Source organism: Onychostoma macrolepis, chromosome 06 (genome assembly GCF_012432095.1).
Source record: "Onychostoma macrolepis isolate SWU-2019 chromosome 06, ASM1243209v1, whole genome shotgun sequence".
In the NCBI taxonomy this organism is placed as follows: Eukaryota; Metazoa; Chordata; class Actinopteri; order Cypriniformes; family Cyprinidae; genus Onychostoma; species Onychostoma macrolepis.
Genome location: NC_081160.1, coordinates 678,608 through 706,221, shown reverse-complemented (window position 1 = coordinate 706,221; position 27,614 = coordinate 678,608). Strand labels below are relative to the sequence as shown.

The 27,614-nt window shown below is 38.8% G+C and overlaps 2 protein-coding genes across 4 annotated transcripts in view; one reads left to right on the top strand and one right to left on the bottom strand.

The window, feature by feature from the left end:
- LOC131543033 (NACHT, LRR and PYD domains-containing protein 3-like) overlaps positions 1-19,948 on the bottom strand; it is a 45,962-nt gene extending 26,014 nt beyond the window's left edge. For 2 of the 3 annotated variants that reach the window (XM_058780224.1, XM_058780225.1), the window contains exons 1-6: positions 19,830-19,948; positions 18,655-18,711; positions 18,043-18,159; positions 17,671-17,760; positions 15,666-17,483; positions 14,587-14,757 (exon numbers count right to left, since the gene is read on the bottom strand). In XM_058780224.1, coding sequence (XP_058636207.1) covers positions 14,587-14,757; positions 15,666-17,483; positions 17,671-17,760; positions 18,043-18,159; positions 18,655-18,704 — 2,246 coding nt within the window. In that variant the 5' untranslated portion in view covers positions 18,705-18,711; positions 19,830-19,948. The remainder of the gene's footprint in view (positions 1-14,586; positions 14,758-15,665; positions 17,484-17,670; positions 17,761-18,042; positions 18,160-18,654; positions 18,712-19,829) is intronic. The other variant, XM_058780227.1, reaches the window with a different exon arrangement.
- Positions 19,767-26,212, top strand: fam83fb (family with sequence similarity 83 member Fb). The gene is made up of 4 exons (XM_058780228.1): positions 19,767-20,374; positions 23,568-23,732; positions 24,925-25,046; positions 25,364-26,212. The coding sequence occupies exons 1-4, from the start codon at positions 19,910-19,912 to the stop codon at positions 26,001-26,003; spliced, it is 1,392 nt and encodes a 463-aa protein (XP_058636211.1). The 5' UTR covers positions 19,767-19,909; the 3' UTR covers positions 26,004-26,212.
- Positions 26,213-27,614: the final 1,402 nt, after the last annotated feature.

Here is a 27,614-nt window from a genome sequence, read left to right as displayed (position 1 = left end):
CTGCGGGCCCAGCTCTCCCTCCTCCTCCTCCTGTGAGAGCTCTCCGACCGCTGCCACAACGCCAGGGCCCAAACCCTCCTCCATCGGCTGTAGGTGAACCAAAAACAACTGAAAACAGCTCTCAGTGATATGTGTCGGGTCCCCGCTATATTAGCAGCAACATTCACAAATGTTTACAGAACAAGCGGGAACCCAGTGTGCCTGTAGCTTTCTCTATCTCTGTTTTATCACATGATAGAAAGTCTAAGGCCTTCTCAAGCCGTACGGCTGACCCATCTAATCTCCGGCCTGTCTAAGATTGCTGTAGAGACTAAATGTAATTCCATCAAGTTAGCATTTTTAAACATTTTCTCCCTAAAAAAATAAATAATTTCTGATCAATGATTTAATAACCACAAACAACCTGGATTTTATGTTTCTAAATGAAACATGGCTAGAAGACAGCTGCAGTGCAACAGTCCCTCCTAACTTTAATTTGACAAGTGTCTGCAGGACTGTTAGGAGAGGTGGAGGTGTAGCTGCTCTATTTAAAGATGTTTATCAATGCAAGCAAGTGTCATTTGGTCAGTATTTGTCTTTCGAATACCTAGGTATTGTGCTGAAATGTGCTCCACGCATTCTGTTTATCATTATTTACAGGCCTCAAAAATACTCTCCAGCCTTTGTGGAAGAGTTCACAGAACTGTTATCAATGATTTCCTCAGAGTTTGACTGTTTTACTATTGCAGGGGATTTTAATATTCACATAGATAATGCAGAAATCAAAACTGCAAAATAAATTATAACTGTTTTAAACACTTTTGACCTGATTCAGCATGTGCATGGACACACACACAATCGTGGACACACTCTAGATTTACTCATCAGTAGAGGTCTAAATTTGTCATCTATTGTTATTAAGGATGTAGCACTATCTGATCACTTCTGTATTTTCTTTGATATATTGATCTCTGTTACCACTGAATCTAGATCTGTCTCTGTCAGAAAGAGATGCATTAACGAGAACACTAGTACGCTATTTATGAAGGCTATATCTTCAACACCAAGCATTTACGCAGACTCTGTTGGTTTTCTCCTGGATTCATTTAACTCAAAAGTTAAGAATGTTATTGATGATATCGCTCCTGAAAAAGTCAGCAAGAAGAATGGCAGACAAAAATCATCTTGGAGAAAATCAAAAGCAGTTCAGAGTATGAAAAGACAATGCAGAAAAGCTGAGCGGATGTGGTGGAAGACGAAACTTGAAATTCACTATAGCATCGATAAAGACAGCCTTCATGCTTTCAATGTGGAACTAGCCACAGCTAGACAGACCATCTTCTCAAACCTCATAAACAGTAACTTAAACAACACTCGCACTCTTTTTGCTACTGTTGAGAGACTAACAAACCCCCCAAGTCAGATTCCCAGTGAAATGCTCTCCGACAGCAAATGCAATGAGTTTGCTTCCTTCTTTTCTGAGAAGATCAATAATATCAGAAAGGAGATTGGTTAAGTTATGCAGAGGAGTCACAGATTCGACCGCAATTTCAAAAAGAAGTGACTATGTTTGTTTTTGAAGCAATTGATAGCAAAATTTTGGAAGAAATAGTACAGCACCTTAAATCATCAACCTGCTATCTTGACACACTTCCCACATCTTTTTTCAAAAGTGTGCTTAACTGCTTAAAAGCAGATTTCTTAGAAGTGGTGAACGCCTCACTTCTTACTGGGACTTTTCCAAACTCCCTGAAAACTGCAGTTGTTAAGCCCCTTCTCAAAAAGCGCAATCTTGATAACGCAATGTTGAACAACTATAGACCAATATCAAATCTTCCGTTCATAGGTAAGATTATTGAAAAGGTAGTTTTTAATCAGCTGAACAACTACTTAAACTCAAATGGATACCTGGACAATTTTCAATCTGGTTTCCGAGTACATCATAGCACAGAGACAGCATTTATTAAGATAATAAATGATATTCGCTTCAATTCTGATTCTGGCAAAATATCAGTGCTGGTACTACTAGATACTTAGGTACTACTTAGTGCTGCGTTTGACACGGTTGATCATAACATACTTCTAGAGAGACTGGAAAACTGGGTCGGGCTTCCTGGGATGGTACTCAAATGGTTCAGGTCATACTTAGAAGGGAGAGGTTATTATGTGAGTATAGGAGAGCATAAGTCTAAGTGGACGTCCATGACATATGGAGTCCCACAAGGCTCAATTCTTGCACCACTCTTGTTTAGCCTGTATATGCTCCCACTAAGTCAAATAATGAGAAAGAACCAAACTGTCTATCACAGCTATGCTGACGATACCCAGATTTACCTAGCCTTATCTCCAAATGACTATAGCCCCATTGACTCCCCCTGCCAATGCATTGATGAAATAAACTGTTGAATGTGGCAGAACCTTCTTCAGTTAAACAAGGAGAAAACTGAAGTCATTGCATTTGGAAACAAAGATGAAGTTCTCAAGGTGAATGCATACCTTGACTCTAGGGGTCAATCAACTATAAATTAAGTCAAAAATCTTGGGGTGATTCTGGAGATAGACCTTAGTTTTAGTAGTCATGTCAAAGCAGTAAGTAAATCAGCATACTATCATCTCAAAAACATTGCAAGAATTAGATGTTTTGTGTGCAGTCAAGACTTTATCACCAGCAGGGTGGATTATTGTAATGGTCTCCTTCCGAAGAAGACCATTAGACAGCTGCAGCTCATCCAGAACGCTGCTGCCAGGATTCTGACTAGAACCAGAAAATCTGAGCATATCACACCAGCCCTCAGGTCCTTACACTGGCTTCCAGTTACATTTAGGATTGATTTTAAAGTACTTTTACTCATTTAAAAATCACTCAATGGCCTAGTACCTAAATACATTGCAGATATGCTCACTGAATATAAACCTAACAGACCACTCAGATCATTAGGATCGAGTCAGTTTTAGCTATTATGCCACCCGCAGTTGGAACCAGCTTCCAGATGAGATCAGATGTGCTAAAACATTTAAATCCAGACTCAAAACTCATCTGTTTAGCTGTGCATTTGTCAAATGAGCACTGTGCTACGTCCGAACTGATTGCACTATGTATAATCATTTTCTATTCTTAACTGTTTTAAATTCTTTTTAAATAAACTTTTATATCTTGTTTTTAATATTATTATTTTTTAATTCCTTATTTTTATTGTTGGGACTTTTTTTTTTTTTTTTTAAATGACTTTTTCACTTCCTTTCATGTAAAGCACTTTGAATTACCACTGTGTATGAAATGTGCTATATAAATAAACTTGCCTTGCCTTGCCCTGAAACCACGCCCACTCGCGGGAAAGCTGCCATCTCTCTCAACTGTCTTCCTCTAGCAGCTTATTTAACAAGGAGACCGAGCTGTTTTAAAAATTATAGCAACCAGGTATTATGCATTTACATGACGAAGGCACACAGTAGCTAGCTAGCAAACTGTAGGCTGTAGTAACTAACGGAAAAGACAGTAACTCACGATTGAGCCGTGAACCACTGATGCTAATGTGCTCTAGTTATTAGCATAGGCGTAGCTTGATGGCTTGGGGGGGCCAAACCAAGCCAGTCAATTTGCTCAGTCAAACTTTTAAATACATTTTAGCATTACTGTAGTAAACCTACAAATTCACACTCCGTGTACCATTTTTACTATGATTACATAGAGCAGCAGCAAGCACGTGAGGTTGCCATGGCAACCAGATACATTGCATGCAATTTACTTGTAAAGGCTGCATTGTCTATTTTTGCTGACCTAGCAATAAACACGTCAAATACAATGCACTATAAACATGTTTGTCAACAGAATTGCAAAGTAGACTTTAAGCAAATCAACGAGTCAATTACCCACTGCTTTAAAACAGATGTCTGTTGGACAGGGGATTCAAGTTAAATGCACAAAAGTAGGCACACAGTTTGCAAACATATTTTGTAATGTTAAATCTTACTGAAAATGGCCGATTAAATAGTTTATATTCTGAAATATATTTCTAGGTCTTGTTCTGTGTGCATTAAAGGTGCAATAGGAGATCTCGGAAAATGCTAACTTTAGCCTGATAGCACTGACAGCGAACGTCCCACCCTCCCTGCAATCCAAAGCCACGTCCCCTGAACACACATACGCTCAAAGAGCAGAATACCAGAGACAACATTAAATTACTACAATAGGCTACATCAACGGTTTCCAATTACAGTCCTCGCGCCCTCCCTGCTCTGCACATTTCATATGTATATCTTATCACGTCCGACGGTTGTTCTATTCGACCATAGTAAGTGCCCTGAAGTGGACATCACCAGATACGCGCAGAACCGCAGAGGTATGCAAATACATACGTTGACAGGCAGGTAGGAAAGCCAATTAAAACACTCGGACCGATTAATTTGAACCCTAACCCTAACCCTACTTTTGAGCTGTAAACATTATTAATTAACAAATATTAAGTAAAATCTTTCAATTGTTATCTTTCGATCGTTAGGGGGGGCCTGTAAGCTCCGACCTATGGTTATTAGGTGTGTTTGACTTGAAGCATCGCTGCAGAACGATATGGGTAGATATGGGGATGATTAGGAGGCAATGATGGTCAGAGGCCAATGGGCAAATTTGGCAAGGATGCCGGGGTTACACCCCTATCAAAGTACCACGAGAGCGATTCGAAAGCATCAGGAGTGTCTGCTCTCTGTAGCTCTCACTGTACTTTGATGTCACACACTGATCGATCTGCAGCGCTGCTTCAAGTCAAACAAACCTCTTATAGTGTTGGGGAGGGGCCGTGCTCAGTGGCTCGATTGCGTCATCAAGTCATGATTTAGCCCCGCCCAAATAATCCTGATCACGAAAATGGTGAAAAACTGTTTAACGGTCTAACTCCACAATTATGAACTACATAGTTCACAGTCTTTGTAACATGTTTCAGCAATGCATTTCTAACATTTATAATGTGTTTACAAACAATTCTCAGAATTGACTACACTGACTTTCAATACAAAGTCAGTCATACTAAAAATATTTTATGGCATGACACACATATCTGTTACTTAAGTAAACAGACGGGTTTTATGCATAGTTAATAGGCTGGCTTTGACCATTGTCCATTATAGATCAACATAATCTATAAAGGTGGAAAATGTATTTATTTACACATATTTAAAACTTTGATGGCAGCAGATACACATCGCGAGGCTCAGCGTCTCTTTTTGCAATTTTGCAGTATTGTTCCTGTTCATCTCGGGCCTGTTCGCACAAAACAGCTTTGCCTTAACATCTTACACCCGACAGGAGCTTTTGGATATCGGTCTGCACTTTTCCAACAGTTTTATCACCAATCCTCAACTTATCCCTGAGATCTCCAGAACACCTGAGGCTACGCACTCTACTCAGCCAGGCGGAAGTGCTCGCAGGCGGCGCCGAGATCGTAAACAAAGGCAGGGGAAGCGCGGAGGGCTAAGAGCTAAGCTAAAGCTAACACCTCACTGGCTCTCTTTACCCAGCATTTCCCTCGCTAATGTGCAGTCATCGGTGAACGTGAAAATGGACGAGATACGACTTTGTATCACCCACAGTAAGAGACTTTTGTCTGCAAAAAAAATTAGCCTATATTCCCCCGGATGCTAATGCCAAGCTTGCTATGAACGAACTGCATGCGGCCATTAGTAAACAACAGACTGCACACCCAGAGGCTGCATTTATTGTTGTAGGTTATTTTAATCACTCCAACTTAAAGACAGTGCTCCCCAAATTCCATCAGCATGTTTCCTGCCAAACTAAAGGAGACAAAACTTTGGATAATGTTTACACAAACATTGCTAGAGCTTACATTGTGACATCCTCCACAGATGTCTACACAGCATTGAGCCGGATCAACGCACACAAGGCTGCTGGTCCCAACGGCATTCCTGGACGTGTGCTCAGGACATGTGCAGAGCAGATCGCAGGGGTCTTCACATACATTTTCACCTGTCCCTCACCCAAGCAACTGTGCCAACATGCTTTAAGTCCACATCCATTGTGCGAGTGCCGAAACACTCCTCCCCGACGTGCCTGAATGTCTACCATCCCATAGCACTCGCACCCATTGTTATGAAGTGCTTTGAGCGACTGGTCCTGGCACACCTCAAGAACTGCCTCCCACCCACACTGGACCCACACCAATTTGCCTACCGAAGCAATAGGAGCACTGAGGATACAGTATGCACAGTACTGCACTCGGTACTCACACACTTGGATAACAACAACACATATGTACGGATGTTGTTTGTTGACTTCAGCTCAGCATTCAACACCGTCATTCCCGCCAAGCTGACCACTAAACTTGGAGACTTGGGTGTTAACACCTCCCTCTGCAACTGGATTATGGACTTTCTGACCAACAGACCTCCGCATGTTAGGTCAGGCCACACAGCTCCACCACCATCACACTCAACACCAGCGTACCACAGGGCTGTGTGTTGAGCCCATTCTTCTACTCCCTCTACACCCATGACTGCAGACCTGTGCATGGATCCAACTCCATCATCAAGTTTGCAGATGACACCACGGTGATTGGCCTCATCAGACAACAATGAGACTGCCTAGAGGGAGGAGGTACAGCATCTGGCCGCATGGTGCGCTGACAATAACCTGCTCCTTAACACCAGCAAGACAAAGGAGCTCATTGTGAACTTCAGGAAGAAAGGAGGCACGTATGACCCCATCCACATTAACGGGATGGTTGTTGAACGTGTCTCCAGCTTCAAGTTCCTGGGAACCCACATCTCGGAGGACCTGACCTGGACCACCAACACCTCCAGCCTAGTCAAGTCAAGTCAAGTCACCTTTATTTATATAGTGCTTTTAACAATACAGATTGTGTCAAATCACTTAACAGTATCAAATTGGAGGATGGAGTGTCAGTAATGTACAAAATTAAACACTCAATTTCAGTTCAAGGCATTTCATTATTGAATTCAGAGATGTCATTGTCTAGCTCAGTTTAGTTTAAATAGTATCTGTGCAATCAAATCGACGATAATCGCTAGAAATTAAGTGTCCCCAACTGAGCAAGCCAGAGGCGACAGCGGCAAGGAACCAAAACTCCCTCTGTGACAGAATGGAGAAAAAAACCTTGGGAGAAACCAGGCTCAGTCGGGGGGCCAGTTCTCCTCTGGCCAGACGAAACCCGCAGTTCAATTCCAACCGCAGCATGTCAGATTGTGTAAAGGGCTTATCTGATTCCCGTGGTCTTGTCCCGATGGAGCATTTTAATTTATAATTTACTGTATTTGTTATATTTGTGTTTTATTCATTATTTGAAGTTTTTCATTTATATGATTTATTAATTTGCTATAATTGTAATGTATAGTTTAATGCATTAATTGTTTCTCGGTCTATTTTTATAATATATATATATATATATATATATATATACACACACACACATTTTTATACTATTTATTATTTTAGAATGTATTTATTCATTTTGTGTAATGTTTTAATTAAAATTTTAAATGTATTATATTTCTATCTTTATATTTATTATTGTATTTTAGTCGAGGTCTTCACTGGGGATATGTCTCTGGGGCTCAAGAAGTCAAGAAGGCTCACCAGCGCCTCTTCTTCCTTAGGACACTGAAGAAGAACCACTTGTCTCCAGCCATCCTGGTGAACTTCTACCTGTGTGCGATCGAAAGCATCCTGACCAACTGTATCACAGTCTGGTATGGGAACAGCTCGGTTGCTGACTGCAAGGCACTGCAGAGGGTGGTGAAAACCGCCCAACGCATCACAACCACTTCCTGCCATTGAGGACGTCCAGAGAAAATGCCGTCTATGTTGAGCTCACAGCATTCTTAAGGACTCCTCTCACCCTGACCATAGACTGTTTAACCTACTGCCCTCTGGGAGGCGCTTCAGGAGCCTCCGAACAAAGACCAGCAGCCTCAGGAACAGCTTTTTCCCTACAGCTGTCTCCCTACTGAATTCTGCCTTATGATCCCCCCTCACACACCACTACACACTCTTCACCCCTCCCCATCACTAAATCTGAAAAAAAAAAAAAAAATCTGTTAAAGGAACACTCCACTTTTTTTGGAAATAGGCTCGTTCTCCAACTCCCCCAGAGATAATAAGTTGAGTTTTACCGTTTTGGAATCCATTCAGCTGATCTCTGGATCTGGCGATAGCACTTTTAGCATAGCTTAGCATAGATCATTGAATCCGATTAGACCAGTAGCATCGCGTTCAAAAATGACCAAAGAGTTTCGATATTTGTCCTATTTAAAACTTGACTCTTTTGTAGTTATATCGTGTATTAAGACCGGCAGAAAATTAAAAGTTGCGATTTTCTAGGCCGATTTGGCTAGGAACTATACTCTCATTCCGGCGTAATAATCAAGGAACTTTGCTGCCGTACCATGGCGCAGTGATATTACGTAGCGCCTGAAAGTAGTCCCCAGCTATATTATAACTAGGTACCTAGCTGGGGACTACTTTCAGGCGCTGCATAATATCACTGCACCTGCTGCAGCCATGGTACTGCAGCAAAGTTCCTTGATTATTACGCCGGAATGAGAGTATAGTTCTTAATCATATCAGCCTAGAAAATCGCAACTTTTCATTTTCCGCCAGTCTTAATACACGATATAACGACAGAAGAGTCAAGTTTTAAATAGGACAAATATCGAAACTCTTTGGTCATTTTTGAACGCAATGCTAGTGGTCTAATCGGATTCAATGATCTATGCTAAGCTATGCTAAAAGTGCTATCTCCAGATCCAGAGATCAGCTGAATGGATTCAAAAACGGTAAAACTCAGCTTATTAACGCTGGGGGAGTTGGAGAATGAGCCTATTTCCAAAAAAAGTGGAGTGTTCCTTTAAACTTATTACTTGTACTACTGTCTGTACATTCAGAATACAGAATGGATCCATCTACACACTGAGTACTATGTACTATAAATTTTATTTTCTATGCACTTTCAATGTCCATCGCACTAGTGTTTATATATCTTAATGTATTAATGTAGCTTATTCATATCCATTTGTAATTATGTTCATAATTTTTGCTTATAGTGTACATACATTTACTGCATAATCCATCTGTATAGTATGTTCATAATCACCCATATGTATATCTACTGGTAGTGTTTAAAAAATTGTAAATTATGTCCATAGTACTGCTTTATCTGTATATTTCTGTACATATGTAACATATTGTAGGCACTGTATATCCTGTACTTCTGCTTATTGCACTTCTGGTTAGATGCTAACTGCATTTCATTGCCTTGTACCTTACATGTGCAATGACAATAAAGTTGAATCTAATCTAATCTAATATTTGAGAATCGAGATATTTCAAGAATTAGTTAACACGTTTGGGATTTTTTCGAATAAAAAATAAATAAAACATAAGTGCTATTGTACTGCTTTCCGGTTATTATTTTCGGTTGAAAGGGCACGCTGGCGCGTTTGGCTGCCGCTCCTCTCTCCCGTTTAAATTTTAGTTATTTCTGTGGATTATGAGCCAGTGAAGACTGTATATGCCTTTTTATTCTACCATGATGTGGAATCATGCTTCACACGCTGGATTACTGCTTTTATTTTTGAGTGCTGTTTGTTGGAATTTACTCTCCTGTTGCCTGGCCCAGGACGTACACCACGTACACCGCTGTGAGGCTGCTGTTGGTGTGGATTCTCCCGGTATGGCTCTCAGGTACACCGCTCGCCAGTTGAGAAACTTAGATCTGGTGAATGACATACGTGCTCTCTGCAGTCGTGTTGGAATACTGCGACCTAAGCATTACATACATCGCTCGTCAAGGCGTAGTTTTTTATGCTCAACATCTAAACCTGTCGCTTATCTGACATTTCTGCGTAAACCCCAAAGACTGCTGTTTAGACCTACAGGGGTTAATTTTAATAACTTATCCGCACTCAAACGTGTGGAGGTTGCCTCGGATTCATCTGCTCCCTCGCGTCTGATGAAAGCAGCACTGTTTAACTGTCAACAACAAAGCTGTTATTTTATCTGACATTATTTTAGAACAAAAGTTGGATCTTGTCTGTTTAACTGAAACATGGCACAAAGAATCTGACGGTCTTCTTTTTAATTAATTGACTCCTACTGGCTATGGATTACTTGATCTTCTGCGTTCCTCTGGTAGAGGTGGGGGTATCATTGTGTTGCACAATCAACATTACAACGTGTGTCCCGTGGCTGTTCCCAAATTTGACTAATTTGAATGTCTTGCTTTGAGTGTTTCTGCACCCCTTTCTACTGCAGTGGCTACAGTCTACAGACCTCCTAAGACAAATAAAGACTTTTTATCTGAATTTTCAGATATATTGTCTTTTCTCTGCCTCAAATTTGAGAGAATCCTTCTCCTGGGGGATTTCAACATCCACATGGATATAAAAGACTCCACAATAGCAAAAGACTTTTTGTCCTTATTGGAGTGCTTTGAGTTAAATCAACTTGTGGACTGTCGTACACATAACAAAGGCCACACCTTAGACCTTGTGATTTCCAATGGTTCATTTGTGTCTCAGCTGTCAACCTCTGATTTAGGACTGTCTGATCATCTGGCTGTCTTTTTTAACATGGAGTTACCTGACATAATCACCTCAACCTTCTCGCATCATTAATTAATCGCAAATGGAGATCTATTGAGCCCACTGATTTCTCAGATTTTATTGACTCTTCTTTAAGTTGCGTTTCTCTTTCTGCTGATCTGGATGACAAAGTCTCTATGCTGAATTCTGTTCTCTTGTCTGGCCTGGACACGCTGGCTACCTTGAAATCACGATCTGTCTCTTTTGTACCCTCCGCTCCTTGGTACAATGATGATCTGCGTGCTATGAAGGCTTTGTGTCGTAAAATGGAGTGCATGTCAGATGGCGTATGTCAGGTTTAACTGTTCATCACGAGGCCTGGAAAGACAGCTTACTTGAATATAAGGCTGAAATAGTGGCAGCTAGATCCATTTCTTTTTCTCAGATAAATGTCAGCAATCAGAGAAACTCTAAACAACTATTTCACTCAATCAATAAGCTGCTTAAAAATCACAGCCTCTCTACTGTTCCTGCTTCAACTCACCTTTGTAATACGTTTTTGGAGTATTTTAACACCAAAATTGATAATATACGTAACCACATTATCAATACTCATACTTCGGCTGTTTCGTCCTTAAATATTTCGGCATTCTCTGGTATTTCTCTTTCCAATTTTGCTATTCATGACTCCCAGTCTCTCTGTAATATGGTTTTGAAAATGAAAGCTACGACTTCCAAAATTGATCCGGTTCCATCTTCTCTGTTTAAATCATGTTTTAATTCCCTATGTCCTGTTGTTTTGAGTATTATCAATGACTCTTTGTGCACTGGTGTTGTACCAGCTGCACTTAAAATTGCTGCTGTCACCCCTGTACCAAAAAATAACAACACAAACTTTGATAACTTGAATCATTTTCGTCCCATCTCTAATCTTCCATTCCTCGCCAAAATTTTAGAACAAACAGTGGCTTCTCAATTGCTTTCACATCTTTCTTCTAATGATCTTTTTGAGTCACTTCAATCTGGATTCCGTAAACTCCACAGCACTGAAACAGCGTTAGTTAAGGTCACCAATGACTTGTTAATGGCTTCTGATTTTGGCCGTCTATCTATACTGATTCTTCTTGATCTTAGTGCCGCTTTTGACACTATACAGGTGCATCTCAATAAATTTGAATATCGTGGAAAAGTTCATTTATTTCAGTAATTCAACTCAAATTGTGAAACTCGTGTATTAAATAAATTCAATGCACATAGACTGAAGTAGTTGAAGTCTTTGGTTCTTTTAATTGTGATGATTTTGCCTCACATTTAACAAAAACCCACCAATTCACTATCTCAACAAATTAGAATACTTCATAAGACCAATTCAAAAAAACATTTTTAATGAATTGTTGGCCTTCTGGAAAGTATGTTCATTTACTGTATATGTACTCAATACTTGGTAGGGGCTCCTTTTGCTTTAATTACTGCCTCAATTCAGCGTGGCATGGAGGTGATCAGTTTGTGGCACTGCTGAGGTGGTATGGAAGCCCAGGTTTCTTTGACAGTGGCCTTCAGCTCATCTGCATTTTTTGGTCTCTTGTTTCTCATTTTCCTCTTGACAGTACCCCATAGGTTCTCTATGGGGTTCAGGTCTGGTGAGTTTGCTGGCCAGTCAAGCACACCAATACCATGGTCATTTAACCAACTTTTGGTGATTTTGGCAGTGTGGGCAGGTGCCAAATCCTGCTGGAAAATTAAATCAGCATCTTTAAAAAGCTGGTCAGCAGAAGGAAGCATAAAGTGCTCCAAAATTTCTTAATAAACGGGTGCAGTGACTTTGGTTTTCATAAAACACAATGGACCAACACCAGCAGATGACATTGCACCCCAAATCATCACAGACTGTGGAAACAACACTGGACTTCAAGAAACTTGGGCTATGAGCTTCTCCACCCTTCCTCCAGACTCTAGGATCTTGGTTTCCAAATGAAATACAAAACTTGCTCTCATCTGAAAAGAGGACTTTGGACCACTGGGCAACAGTCCAGTTCTTCTTCTCCTTATCCCAGGTAAGACGCCTCTGACGTTGTCTGTGGTTCAGGAGTGGCTTAACAAGAGGAATACGACAACTGTAACCACATTCCTTGACACGTCTGTGTGTGGTGGCTCTTGATGCCTTGACCCCAGCCTGAGTCCATTCCTTGTGAAGTTCACCCAAATTCTTGAATCGATTTTGCTTGACAATCCTCATAAGGCTGCGGTTCTCTCGGTTGGTTGTGCATCTTTTTCTTCCACTCAACTTTCTGTTAACATGCTTGGATACAGCACTCTGTGAACAGCCATCTTCTTTGGCAATGAATGTTTGTGGCTTACCCTCCTTGTGAAGGGTGTCAATGATTGTCTTCTGGACAACTGTCAGATCAGCAGTCTTCCCCATGATTGTGTAGCCTAGTGAACCAAACTGAGAGACCATTTTGAAGGCTCAGGAAACCTTTGCAGGTGTTTTGAGTTGATTAGCTGATTGGCATGTCACCATATTCTAATTTGTTGAGATCAAAATCATCACAATTAAAAGAACCAAAGACTTAAACTACTTCAGTCTGTGTGCATTGAATTTATTTAATACACAAATTTCACAATTTGAGTTGAATTACTGAAACTTTTCCACAACATTCTAATTTATTGAGATGCACCTGTAGATCACTCAATTTTAATCACCCATTTAGAGACTGTCTTTGGAGTTTCCGATTCTGCATTGAAGTGGTTTAAGTCCTGTCTCTCTGATCATAAGCAGTTTGTTCAGATGGGTGGTTGCAGGTCTGGTGTTCCCCAGGGATCCGTTTTGGGCCCTTTACTTTTTAGTATTTACATTTTTCCTCTAGGCAAACTTTTAAGAACACTTGGTCTTAACTTTCACTTTTATGCCGATGACACTCATATTTACATATATTCAAAACCTGATGTTACGCAGTTGTCTTTTCTCTCTCAATGTTTTACTGAGATTTAAAAAAAATGGATGTCTGAAAATTTTCTTTGTCTAAACAGTGACAAGACCAAAGTTATGCTTATTGGTTCACCTCACCAGATGTGCAAAGCCGAGTCTGTAACTTTAAGTCTGGATGGCTCTGCCTTACAGTTTCATACTAAACTAAAAAATCTGGGGGTAATATTTGACGCTAACTTAACATTTGATCCGCATGTTCGTAATGCAGTCAAAGCCTCTTTTTTTCATCTCAGAAACACTGCCAAATTACGTCCCATGTTGACTTTTTCTGTGGCTGAAAAGTTAATCAACACTTTTGTGTTTTCGCATATTGATTATTGTAATGCTTTGCTGGCTGGAGTTTCAAAAGCTACCCTAAATAAATTACAGTTGGTACAAAATTCTGCTGCAAAAATACTGACTAGGACCAGTGCAAGGGAGCACAGCACACCCGTCTTGGAAAAATTGCACTGGCTTCCTGTTAGTTTTCGTATTGATTTTAAAATTCTCATGCTCACTTATAAGGCCTTGAATAATTTGGCTCCTCGATATTTGTCAGAGCTTTTAACCCCTTATACACCTACATGTGTTCTACATTCCTCTGAAGCTGGTCTTTTAACTGTTCGAGCAACTCGTCTTAAAACTATGGGTGATCGGGCTTTTTCTTCATTGGCTCCTAAATTGTGGAATTCCTTGCCCTATGAGATTAGAAATGCAGAATCCCTTAGTGTTTTTAAATCATCTCTTAAAACTTACTTTTTTAGGGTAGCTTTTATGTGATTTATGTGATTACTTTGTGTTTTACTATATTGGCTTTGTATTGTTTGATTGTTTTTATTGCCTGTACTTTTGTGTGTATCTTTTTACTTCATATTTGTGTATGTAAAGCGCTTTGAGATGCTACTTTTAAAGGCGCTATATAAAATAAAGTTTATTATTATTATTACTGTGTGTCAAATGACGAGCCTGACCCCCAACCACCCAATCCCCACCCCCAGCCCCAGCCCCACCCCCCACTCGTGCCCACTCAAAAATAATGAGAGCATGATGCCCCTACATAGAATGTTATATATTGTCATATATTATCTTACCACAGTTTCTCCAGTTTACAGTGAGGATTCTGTAGGACATCAGAAAGCAGCTTCACTGAATCTCCTAGTTTATTCCCAGATAGATCCAGTTCTCTCAGGTGTGAGGGGTTTGATCTCAGAGCTGAAGCCAGAGCAGCACAAACTTCATCTGTGACGCCACAATCACTCAACCTGCAGAGAGATGAAAATCACACGTGAAACACCATCAAACAGCTATCCAAAAACAATCAAACAGCTTGCTGCAATAAACAACTACTTGAAATTCCAATATAATTAAATTAATTCATAACATTCGGGAAAAAAAATTCCCATGCATTTCCTAAAATATCCAAATTATTAAATTATCGAAGTTTCATGGGCAAATTTACACAAATAAAAAATGTTAAGACTGGATTAAATCAACATTTATCTGTTAATTGAGTACAATTGTAATTGTATGCAACAATACTGTAATTGAGTAAAAATGTAATTAAATAAAACATTTAACTTTTAACTGGTTTAACATGATTAAAACTAATCGGCTTGCTGGATAGTGAACTCCCTCAGTTCATTTGTTTTAATATAAGTTTGAGTCTGGCTCTTGTCACTACAGATGCCCTTTTGTAAAGTGCAAATAAATAAATATATGTATGTAGGTGTGTATGTGTGTGTGTGTGTGTATAACAATGTAACAATGTTGTAGATTTCAGTTGTTGTCTTCAAAAGTGTGTGTGCAAGTATGCTACTGTTTTGCTTCATTAACTGATACACCAAATTTTAGAAGATATGAGCTGCTGTATATATTAGCCGATTCTCCACTTGTTTGGTTGATCTCAATTTCTGCTTGGTCTTTAATGCCAGATGAGAAATATTTTAATTCCTTCTTTATGTTAATTTAAACATTTTTAACTGGAAAACCTGAATTATTTGCAAATTCTGACTTTGTTTGAATTTCTGCATAAATCTTTCACAGTGTTACTATATTGAAAACACATCAAAATGCCCTAAAATAATAGCTACAGCACTTAAGATTCATAAGCTTTTAACTTTGGTTTTCTTAATGTTTTAACAGTGAAGTGATTGTTCTCATTGATACTTACTGAACTGATCTGGATTCTTTAGTCACAGGCAGCAACTTCTGAAGAACTTTCATATTTTCATGTTTATTCCTTCCTTTAACAAATTTATCAAGACGAAACTCATTCAGTTCCTCATCTGAAGTCAACAACACAAAAACTACAGCTGACCACTGAGATGAAGAGAGTTTGGCTTCACTTATTGTTCCAGATTTCAGATATTGTTGTATTTCCTCCACTAGTGAATGATCACCCAGTTCATTCAGACAGTGGAACAGATTGATGGACTTCTCTGGAGAGTCAATGGTCCTGATCTTCTTCTTGATGTACTCAGCTGTTTTCTCATTGCTGTCAGAGCTGCTTCTTTTCAGTGTTATTATTCGTTGTAGGAGAATCTGATGAGACTCCACTGACAAACCCAGAAGGAACCGCAGGAAAAGATCCAGATGTCCATTTCTACTCTGTAGAGCCTCTTTCACAGCTCTCTGATGCAGCTCAGATAATGAAACATGTTCTGGTGAATTGACTTGAAACCGGTCCTTAACTTTATACAACAAACTCTGTTTGGTGATTTGGTCAATCATATTTCTGTTGTGGTTTGTCCAGGAGAGATGCACATATAGAGCTGCTAGATGTTCCTGAATGCTCAGATGAACAAAGCAGAAGACTTTCCCCTGATACAAGCCCAACTCCTCTCTGAAGATCTGAGTGCACAATCCTGAGTACACTGATGCTTCTGTCACATCAATGCCACACTCTCTCAGGTCTTCCTCATAGAAGATCAGGTTGCCTTTCACAAGCTGCTGGAAAGCCACTTTCCCCAGTTTGAGGATCATGTGTTCATCTTTCACCTTCTTCTCATAGTCCTTCTTGTGTTTGATGTTGGTCTGAAGGATCAGGAAGCGTGTGTACATCTGAGTGAGAGTCTTGGGAATCTCTCCACTCTCTGCTGGACTCAACATCTTCTCCAGAACAGCGGCTGAGATCCAGCAGAACACTGGGATGTGGCACATGATGTAGAGGCTCCTTGATGACTTCAGGTGTGAGATGATTGTATCGGCCAGACTCTGATCACTGATTCTCTTCCTGAAGTATTCCTGCTTCTGTGGCTCATTGAAGCCTCGTACCTCTGTCACTCGATGGACACACTCAGAGGGGACGAGATCAGCTGCTGCTGGTCTGGAGGTGATCCAGATGAGAGCAGAGGGAAGCAGATTCCCCACAATCAGGTTCATCAGCAGCACGTCCACTGAGGCTGATTCAGATATATTACACAGCTTCACTTTACTCTTAAAGTCCAGAGACAGACGACACTCATCCAGACCATCAAAGATGAACAACACTTTATATTCATCACTGGATATTTCCATTTCTTTAGTTTCAGGGAAAAAGACATGAAGAAGATCTGAAAGACTGAGTGTTTTGTCCTTCATCAGATTGATTTCTCTGAAAGGCAGTGGAAATATGAGCTGGACGTCCTGATTCTCTTTCCCTTCAGCCCAGTCCAGGATGAACTTCTGCACAGAGACTGTTTTTCCAATGCCAGCGACTCCCTTTGTCAGCACAGTTCTGATGGCTTTGTCTTGTCCAGGTAAAGGTCTAAAGATGTCATTGCATTTGATGGCTGTGTCCTCTGTTGCTGCTCTCCTGGATTGTGTCTCAATCTGTCTCACCTCATGCTCATTACTGATCTCTCCACTCTCACTCTCTGTGATGTAGAGCTCTGTGTAGATCTCATTCAGGAGTGTTGGGTTTCCCTGCGTCGCTGTTCCCTCATACAGATGACCAAACTTCTTCATCAGATTTGATCTAAACGTGTTGAGGACTTCATTCCTAAGAAATCTAAATAGCACATTATTAGATGATTTATAGAGGTAAATGTACAGAGCAAAATGTCTTTTTTTTCTGTATTATGAGACACTGAACATATCATAGATAGGGTTTATGCAATGTTGTCCGTTATTAATGATGTATTTGAGTAATGTCTGATGATGCACTGCATTAAAAAAAAAAAAATCCCACAGTTTACCTTACACCAGGATACGTGCTGTCTTCGGGTTGATTCAGGGATTCATTCTTACAGACGGGTTTTGTTAATGATCTGCGTTGCAGGACTGACCTTGAATTTAGAATGAAACACTCTGATATTGGTGACATTTTTCTCATTACCTTAATAACAGTTGTGACTTTATTAAATATGCACCTGCTCAAGGTCAGAAGCATAAAAAAATAAATACCATTTAAATAAATACATAATTCTACTCTGTGCACTGTGCTTGTTGTCATTAGATTCACTGCATTTATAGACTGTATTATATTACTGTATAATTATGATAATTTAATTTAAAATATCTTACTATAATCAAATATTTTACAAAAAATGTAATACTTGAGGCCAAACCTTGTGTCATCACTCTTAAAATCAAAGAACCGATCCATAGAATGGTCACTCCTCACAGACACACAGCTGGGCTCTGGTTCTGATCTCTTCTGATCAACTGAACTGTAACAGAGAATCCTTTGAATTATTTTTTACTATGTTGATACAGAAACCATAAAGTTTTCTTATCATTAAAGATTTCACAGCAAAAATAATTTACTTGATTAAAAAAAAAACACATGAACCATCAATCAGAGGGCAGAAGGCATGAAGCAGATTGCTTACAACAGGTTTATCAGCAATGCTTTGATCATGTTAATAGTTTATAGACCCTAGAAATTTGCGTATCATATATAACACAGTAGACCAATATATTCATAAAAGACATTATAATTATTGTTTACACAATATTACAACAAATGTTTAGGCCTACTAAGTTATGAGAGAATACATTTTTTTAAATATGTAGCTATAACGCACAGCCAAACAAGTTTGTATCCTGCAGGATACAAGCATTCAAATCAAATCAAATAAAACAAATTTAAAAAAAGATCAAAAATAGCAATAAATGAATTTTCCGATGTCTATTTAAGGTCTTGCCCTTTTCAGGATTAATATAGTATGTAACTGTACCTGCATCCTGGAGCAAACTCTTGATCTCGGGGTGTTTGTGTGTGATTCATGATGAAGCTGAACAGACAGAAGAGTGAGATCTGAGTGGAAATGATGAAGTAATCATTCAGCAGAACAGATCCTGAGAGTCGCAGAAACAGCGTTCACTCAAATACACACAATGTTAGTCTAATGTTAACACGAATGCTTAAATGAACCACAGACAACACGAACAAGCACTTAATTCGCTTAAAAATAAAAAACATTGAACACATATCAACACACGTCCTTCAGGAGAAATATGAATGCGGAAGTCACCTGCTGGTTTTAAATAACAAAAACACATCAGAGGTAAAGTTGCTGGTCTGGTTTGATTTGAATAAGGAAACAGGTAAAAGTGAAACAACCAGTAGAGGTGAGTGACAGATCCACAGTTCAACTTGAATAGGCTATTAAAGAGCCTTCACTGGTTTCTAGAACTCACATATTTATTAGGCCTACTTAATTTCTGTTTTATTAATTTTATTTAGATTTTATTACAGCTCCAACTGTCTAAACCACTTACAATTAACCAGTGGTAAAAAAAAAAAGACTCAAATTCACCCATATGTTCACTTAACGTGAACTAACAAATATGTGTCCCTGGAGCTCAACAGCAGTCATAAGCAGCACAGCTATATTTGTAGCAATAGCCAACAATACATTGTATGGGTCAAAATTATTGAATTTTCTTTAATGCCAAAAATCATTAGGATATTAAATAAAGATCATGTTCCATGAAGATATTTTGTAAATTTCCTACCTCAAATATATCAAAACTTCATTTTTGATTAGTAATATGCATTGCTAAGAACTTCATTTGGACAACTTTAAAGGTGATTTTCTCAATATTTTGATTTTTTTGCACCCTCAGATTCCAGATTTTCAAATAGTTATATCTCAGCCAAATATTGTGCGATCCTAACAAACCATACATCCATGGAAAGCTTATCTGTTATCTATGTATAATTCTCAATTTCAAAAATGTACCCTTATGGCTGGTTTTGTTGTCCAGGGTCACATATGATATATTTAGAAACATGAAATTATAATAATAATAGAAATTATTTCTTGGATGAAGTTCAACCCTCCTGTTGGAGTCATTCATGCAGAAACAAAGTTCCCCTTCCAACGCATTTCGTGTGAACTCCACCCACCCGCGGGCTCAAGGCGAGCACAGGTGAGCACAGGTGAGGCATTCTGAGCGCGTGAGGCGAGCGGCAGGTCGCGGCGCGTCATGGCGGAGTCGCAGCTCATGTGTATGGAGGACGGGCTCATGCCCGCCGCGGTGCCCGAGTCCAAGCCGCAGTTCTACTACAGCGAGCAGCACCGGGTGGCCCTCGAGCTGCTGATCACCGACGGAGACGGAGCCTTCAAGAGCCTCCTGAAGGACGAGAAAAGCCAAGACTTCCTGTCGGCGCGGGAAATCAAGGCCATCGCCAGCAGCTTCGTCAAATACAAGCACGAGGAAGACGATGGAGGAGCGTCAGCGAGTCGAGACAAACGTGACGACGCCGGGTCGCTGCGCTCCACGTACTGGCCGCAGATGTCGGACACCGAGGTTCCGCCGCTGGACATCGGCTGGCCCTCATCAGGGCGCTTTAAAGGGGTCAATCGGGTGTTAGTGTACACACACCCGCCCAAAGAGGGCAGCCCACACATCAAGGAGGTGGTCCGCAAACTCATACAGGAGTCCTGCAAGGTCAGCGCGCATTCACTCTTAAATTAGCCGCAAAATTTGGTAGATTACTTTCGTTTTTAAGTTACTGTTACTGCAGAAAATGGTAATACATTAAGAAAAGGTGCCACTGTTTTATTATATTAGCCTATATTATATTTATTATTTTATTATATAGGCCTATTTCTACCTCACTTAACCCATAAAATCGGTTTTGTTTGTATAAATTAATGTATTTAGGTCGATTCAAACCAGTTAACGTAAATGTTGCCATTTTTCAGTGTACTAACATACTCTAGCAGGCTATCTGCTGGTAACTACACTGGGGGAAATGATACTAATTTTGTTTTTAAGGTAAGTGTTACCAGTGTTGGGCTAGTTACTCAAAGAATGTAATATATTACTAATTACTAGTTACTCCTTTCAAAAGTAATATTGTTACTTTATTTATTACTTTCTGGAAACAGTAATTAGTTACACTTTTTATGTTATTTTTATTCACGCCCCACAGAAGCTGTAACTGTGTATCTTCCAGATAAAATTCTTCTAGAATGTTACTAACAACATATTTCTGCCTCATCATTTGACCAAAATCCACACTGGATCGCAGTCAGAAGTTATTACAAACACTCGATAGTGACTGATAGTGGCATTCAAGTAGAAGTGTTGTATTCATCTCATTAATTGTCATGTGTAGCTTGAAGTAATTTTTCCCTTCCCCATATGCGATTCAATTTTGTTATGTATTTTATCAAATCACATGAGTTTGTAAGAAACTGTTTAATTTTCCAAAAATATTTTTAGTTATATTAATATAATGTAGCACATGCTGATCAGAGGGATGTAATGCCAGAGTAAAGTAAAGCCACATCTTACACAACAGATCTTTTTTTCCTGACAAACTCAATATAATGCAATATTTCTATCTGCTGAATGTAAGCTTTTCCATATTCCAAGCTTGCCTGCTGCACCGGGGACATCACATGCATGCGCGAGTCGTGAAAATTATGGAAATAAATCTAGGAATTATTTGATTGTTAGATTTTAAATCAGCGGGGTTGAGGCATCAAAAAGCTGTTTTATGGAAAGTAACTGTAATATTATTACTGAAATCTTATTAGTAATTAGTTACACTACTAGTTACTGCAAAAAGTAATATTATTGCAGTAACTAAATTACTAGTAACTAGTTACTGCCCAACACTGCTGGTTACAAACAATTTATTTTAGCTACATTAAAAAAATGTTGAAAGTTAGTCAACTAAATTTGTTTATTTAATGTAGCTAAAATAAATTGATTGCAACCACTTAAAAAAAATAGTAAATTCAATGAATCTTTTATTTATTTATTTTCTCAGTGTATGGTTACTGTGGATTCCTCTTCATTATCATAATGCTCAGTTTCATTTTCTTTTCTTTTGTGATCATTATCAGATCATGACACTCCTTACATGTCAGGTATCTAAAGATGTGCCTCAGTTGTTTGCCATCTAAATTAACTGGTTTATAATAGTTCATTCAAAAAATAATAAAAATTTACCTGAAACTGACAGCAGCTGTGGTTGCCAGAACTTTACCATACAAATTGGTAGCAACATTTTATGCATTACAGGTTAAACTTAAATTGACATTAAAATGTATATTTGATTAACTGAAATAAGTTAATGTAGCGAAATAATCAAATATGTTTTTATATTTACACTATATAAAAAATTTAAAAAAACAACAATGGAAAATGTACTGGTTATTATTCATTCATTTTACTGATATTTCTGTTAACCCTAGTTATAACACAAAACCCTTATGTACATAACATAAAAAATAACATAAAACCCTTATGTACACAACTGATCAGAAAAAAACTAATAAAGAGTAATTTCAATGTAAAACCATCAAATGTGAGCCATCACACAGGAACCTGGGAATGTCAACTTGTGTGTTTTTTTATCTGTAAATTAAGATGTTTGTTTTCACTTAAAAACTGCTTTGTAAGTGTAAAATGACATGATATGTTCCTCTCGATCTACTAGTTTTTCAGGCCTCGTCAAACACTAGAATGTGTTTTGTTGACTGTATTCTGGACTGTCACATACATTCACAGTTCCTGGGAAGTGTTTATATAGGTGGATCTCTCTGGCCCAATGAGGAGAGACTATAGCCTACAGGACCTGAGTGAGGCCCTCATGTCACAGGTCTCTCTGTTTCGCATCTCCTGCAGTGCTGGATTCTTGTTCAGACTTGATCAGGCGGTCTGTTTCTTCAGCCTCCAGTTCGTGAGAAATGACTGTAAATGATCTGGAATCACTGACTCAGTGAACGGACTCGACTTTCCAAAACATCTGTCATGTGAAAGAAGCTGGAAGAGTGTGTAATAATGCGCTGAGCTGATCAGTGTGTCATGAACATCATCTCACAAATCATCCTCATTGTCCGTATGCAAATCTCTTGTTTTCATGTACGGGAAAATCAGTCTCAGCACAGCAGGCCGGTCTCACCGGATTCCAGAGCGTTTCTGCTTCACAGCAGCAGAAGCACAGAGATCACTGCTGTCTTACCAGCCTTGACAAATAAACACGATTCCCTCGTTTACTCCAAACAAACACAAACAAATTAGACAAAGATGTCAGCTGGAAGATCAGAAACAGAGAGAGTGTTTGGAGAAGAGAAAGTGAAAGCTGTGCAAGAGTGTGAATCAGCAGCTGTTTACATTTACAGTCTGAAGAGTTACTGTAATCCTGATTAACACTGATTGTGCAGAGCAGACATGAAATATATCATATTATTAATAATTCATATGATGCTTTGTATAAGTAACAGACCCGAATCAGTCACTATTCACTAAAAATATCAAATTTCATTTGCATTCATATTTAGAATAAATATATATATGTATATATGCATCAACATGCATTGTGCATTATGTTCAGTGATCAGCATCAGTGATTTACAAACAGGATCTTAAAGAACAGAACCACAAATGCTTTGGCAAACATGTTTTCTTTCCTGTATTGACACATTCTCTATTGAAACCGGAAGCAAGGACGGGAAATATTCACAATCTTTTTAAAAATGACCAGCAGGCTTCAGTTCCATCAGATGAATCATGATTTATTCAGAGTCAGATGATCAATATTCTTGGTTCATTTTCAACAAAGAGAAGGTTTAACGCGACTGCTGCTGATGAGAATGAATGAACGGTCTGTCTGTGTTTTGTCCAGGTCGTGGCTATCGTGATGGACCTGCTGACCGATCTGCAGATTCTGGGGGATCTGTTTGAGGCGTCCAAGCGCGGCGTCCCGGTCTACATTGTGCTGGACGAGCAGGGAGCGCCGCACTTTCTGGACATGTGCAGCCGGCTGCAGGTCGGAGCTCGAGAGCTGAAGGTACACAACTAAAACCAGAAACACATGCAATTTTCTTCTTCAAAAAAAATAAACATTAACTGAAATAAAATAAAATATTTTTTAAAAACTTAAACTACTAAAATAACTACAACTTCATTAAAAATAAATAAATAAATAATTTATATCAACATAATAAAAATAAAATAAAAATACTTAATAAAAATGACATAACACACAAAATTACTAAAACTTTAACTAAAATGAAAATTATTATGGAAAATCTTTGAGGAACCAAAAAATTATTATTCCATGGAATCACTGCAAAAACACCCTTTTGAAACCTTTATTTTAAGAGTGACGCTTATTCCTCATAAAGCAAAAAATTATATATATTTGCTAAAATTTGTTTCAAATTATATTTAAAGATATTTTTTGACCAATGTGTTTTTTGTCCGTTTAAAATTTTTGTTTAAATATTTTTAAAATGTTAAAATCCAGTTACTAGAATGTTAATTCAGCATTATCTGTTCTTTAATAATGTGTCTTAAAATGTTAGTTATTGTTAATATGCAATTCATGGAATGTTTTAGTTTGTAACAATTTTCAAATGTTACTATCTGTTCAGAGAACATTCAAAAGTAACATTCCCATAATGTTTGCAAAATTATCAAATGGAATGTTGAATTTGTTTCAAATTATATTTAAAGATATTTTTCTACCAATGTATTTTTTGTCCATTTAAAATTTGTATAAATATTTTAAAAATGTAAATATATATTTAAAAGCATTTAAAACTCGATTTGTTGTCTATACATGTGAACATATAACATATTTGAATACAATTCAGCAAGGAACATACTTTACAATGTTCTAAAAAGTACTTATATATATAAAATAATAAAACATTATAAATCCCATTTTGATCTCTAGCAGGCTATGCCATATACATTTGCAGTTTGTATTTAAATGTAAGCTAATATAAGATAATATAAAGTAATAATCTTATAGGTAATAATCTTGAAATAAATGTTTGTATATGAAGGTTGAAACGAATTATATTTTCTGTTTCAAAAACATATTTCATTGAGCTTCGAATATGTTTACAGCATATATTTTGGCACAATTTTTATTTTTTTATTTATTTATTTTGCTGTATCCATCAGGTCAAAACCTGGCCATTTAGAAGTTAGCAATAATTTCAGCTGATGTTTAATGTTTGTGTTTCCGTCAGAATGTCCGGACTCGGACCGTGAAGGGAATCGGGTTGAGTCTGTCCGTGGGGAGAATCCCGGGAAACGTCCACAGCAAGTACATGCTCATCGACGGAGACAAAGTCATGTTTGGAACGTACAGGTGAGCGAGAGTTTATAGTCTGACCTCCTACATGATGCTCTTCATAGAGTAGAGCCAGGAAAACACACCCCTTAAAGATTGTGTTCTTGAAGTTTTCATTATTATATTTTTATTGAATAACACAAACTCCCTATCAGGCCCAACTGTTAGAGTTTATCTGTTCTCTCCGATACATCACCAGTGTAAGCTTCATGGTGAATAAAACTTCTATATCACTCTCGTCAACATAGATCTTGACTTTATCTTGTGATTATTTGTGGTTAAACAGTTTTCCCCCACTCGGTCTCATCTGGATGGCTGTGTTTGTGTCTCTGCAGTTTCTCCTGGAGCTCTTCTCGAATGGACAGAAACATGATCACGGTGATGTCGGGGCAGGTGGTGGATTTCTACGATAATGATTTCCGAGAACTTTACGCCAACTCTGACAAACTGGACCTCTTTAAGGAGTTTCACATCAGTAAGCCCCAAACAGGAACGCTGTCTCGGGCCGCGGTGCCCAAACGCCCCACAGCGGCCACTTCTCGCTTCCAGGTCAATCTCGGAGACGCCTCACGTGGAGATCTGAAAGTGCCAGCGCACAAATACCACAACCCAAAATACCTGCTAGCGCTCGGACAGATCCCGGGACCCTCGGAGCCGCTGCAGGACTTCTTCAATAAGATGGAGCCGCCCGATCCGGCTCAGCAGGACCTGGAGAATCCCACAGAAGAGCTGGAGAACATCACACCCGCTCCCTCTCAGCCCGAGAAGAAAGAGTCCAAGAAATTTAAAACACTGACATTTAGCACAAAGTGGAGGAAGAAAGGGAAGAAGAACCAGACGAGTGACGAGGTTATTGAAGATAACGCTGCAAACCCTTCAGACGACGCGTCTAAAAACACGCTCACCAGAGACGAGACGCAAGACAGCCTCAAGAAGAAGAAGAGAGGATTTATGAGCATTTTCAGAAGGAGCTAAATGAGGATTGTTTTAATCATACTCTTTTAAATGAGCCGCTGAAGACTATTAACCCTCATGTTTACAGAACACGTGTCTCCTGACGTGTTCCTGAGTGTGTTTGTGATGTGATTTGTTTGACAGTGATAGTAAAGCCTTCTAATGATGTACAACGCTTGATAAGGAAAACAAGTAATGCCTAAATTACATTAAAGGGGAGGTTTCTGATATCTGGGTTTCTGATGTCCATCATTCTGGAAACCTGTGGAAAAGGTGCTTAAAGAGACTGGTTGCACTTTATTTTACAGTACATGTACTTACTGTATACTATGTACTGTAATAAGGTAACTACATGGAGTAGGGTTAGTTATTACCTAGTTATTGTAATTACTTTAAGTAAATAGTACTTACTTGTAAGATCAGATGTTACCAAGAGACTATATAGTGTTTTTATTTAAATTCAGACAGGTTTATTTGTGTAGTGCTTTTCACGTTTATCCCAGCTAACAGAAGATGTTCTCAAGGTTCTTCCGGTTACTAGAATGTTAATTCAAAGTTATCTGTTCTTTAATAATGTTCTCAAAATGTTAGTTATTGTTAATATGCAATTCATGGAATGTTTTTACTGAAACATTTTAGTTGGACGTTTGTAACAATGTTTGCAAAATTATCGAAAGGAATGTTTAATGTCCACATAACCAAGAAAGAAAAAAATATATATTTTCACGTTAAAAAACTGGACGTTTTGAATTCAGAACTAATGTTTTTAAAACCTAATCGGAACGTCAGCAAAACGTTGTGATAACATATTCTGGGCACATCTTTTCAAAGCAGCTGTACAGGACCTGCATTGTATTACTCACTTCGAAAATGTCAAACAGCGTTTTTATTTTAGGCTTTGGTCAAGTCTGTAACCAAAGTTGGTTAAGGTATAAAAAAAAAAAAAGTTAAAGCTGCTGAGTGATAATTTTTTGCTGACTTCCACTTGGCTTCAAACACGCGGGCGCTTTTATCTCCGCCCACTAGAGACACATCAGCCAATCCGATGTCAGATGAGCCGAATGTACAAAATGATTGACAGGTGAAGAAACTCAAAGTAGTTTGTGATCAGCTCATGAGTGACGGTCCTTTAATACACGCGCTGCGCTCGCCCTCTGCTGGTGGACCTGAGCATCAAACACACACTGCACTCAGCTAATACCTAATACAGCACACTCACGATGAAGCATGCAACAACAGCCTACGATCTCGTGAACTTCACAGGAGAGCACATGAAGTGCGTCATTTGAGACAAGGCCAGAAATGCACTTCTGCTTTTATTCAGTGTGTCTTCATTATTTAGCCGGATCTCTCTCCTCTCTCTCTGTGTGTGTGTGTGTGTGCTGCAACAGCTCTGACCACAGAAAGGATCAGTGCATTTACTGCAATAGCTCTGAAAAGGAAGTGACCACAGATGAGTGTAAATGTAATGAGGTGTTTAGTCAAGACCACTTAAACAGAGGCCGAGACAAGACCAGGCACTGGAGCTGTTACCAATTACATCACAAATGAAACAATAAATTCATCTTTGCACTGCAGAGATGGAACAGAAGTTGCATCCGAATTGGTACAATTACAACTGCATGAATAATA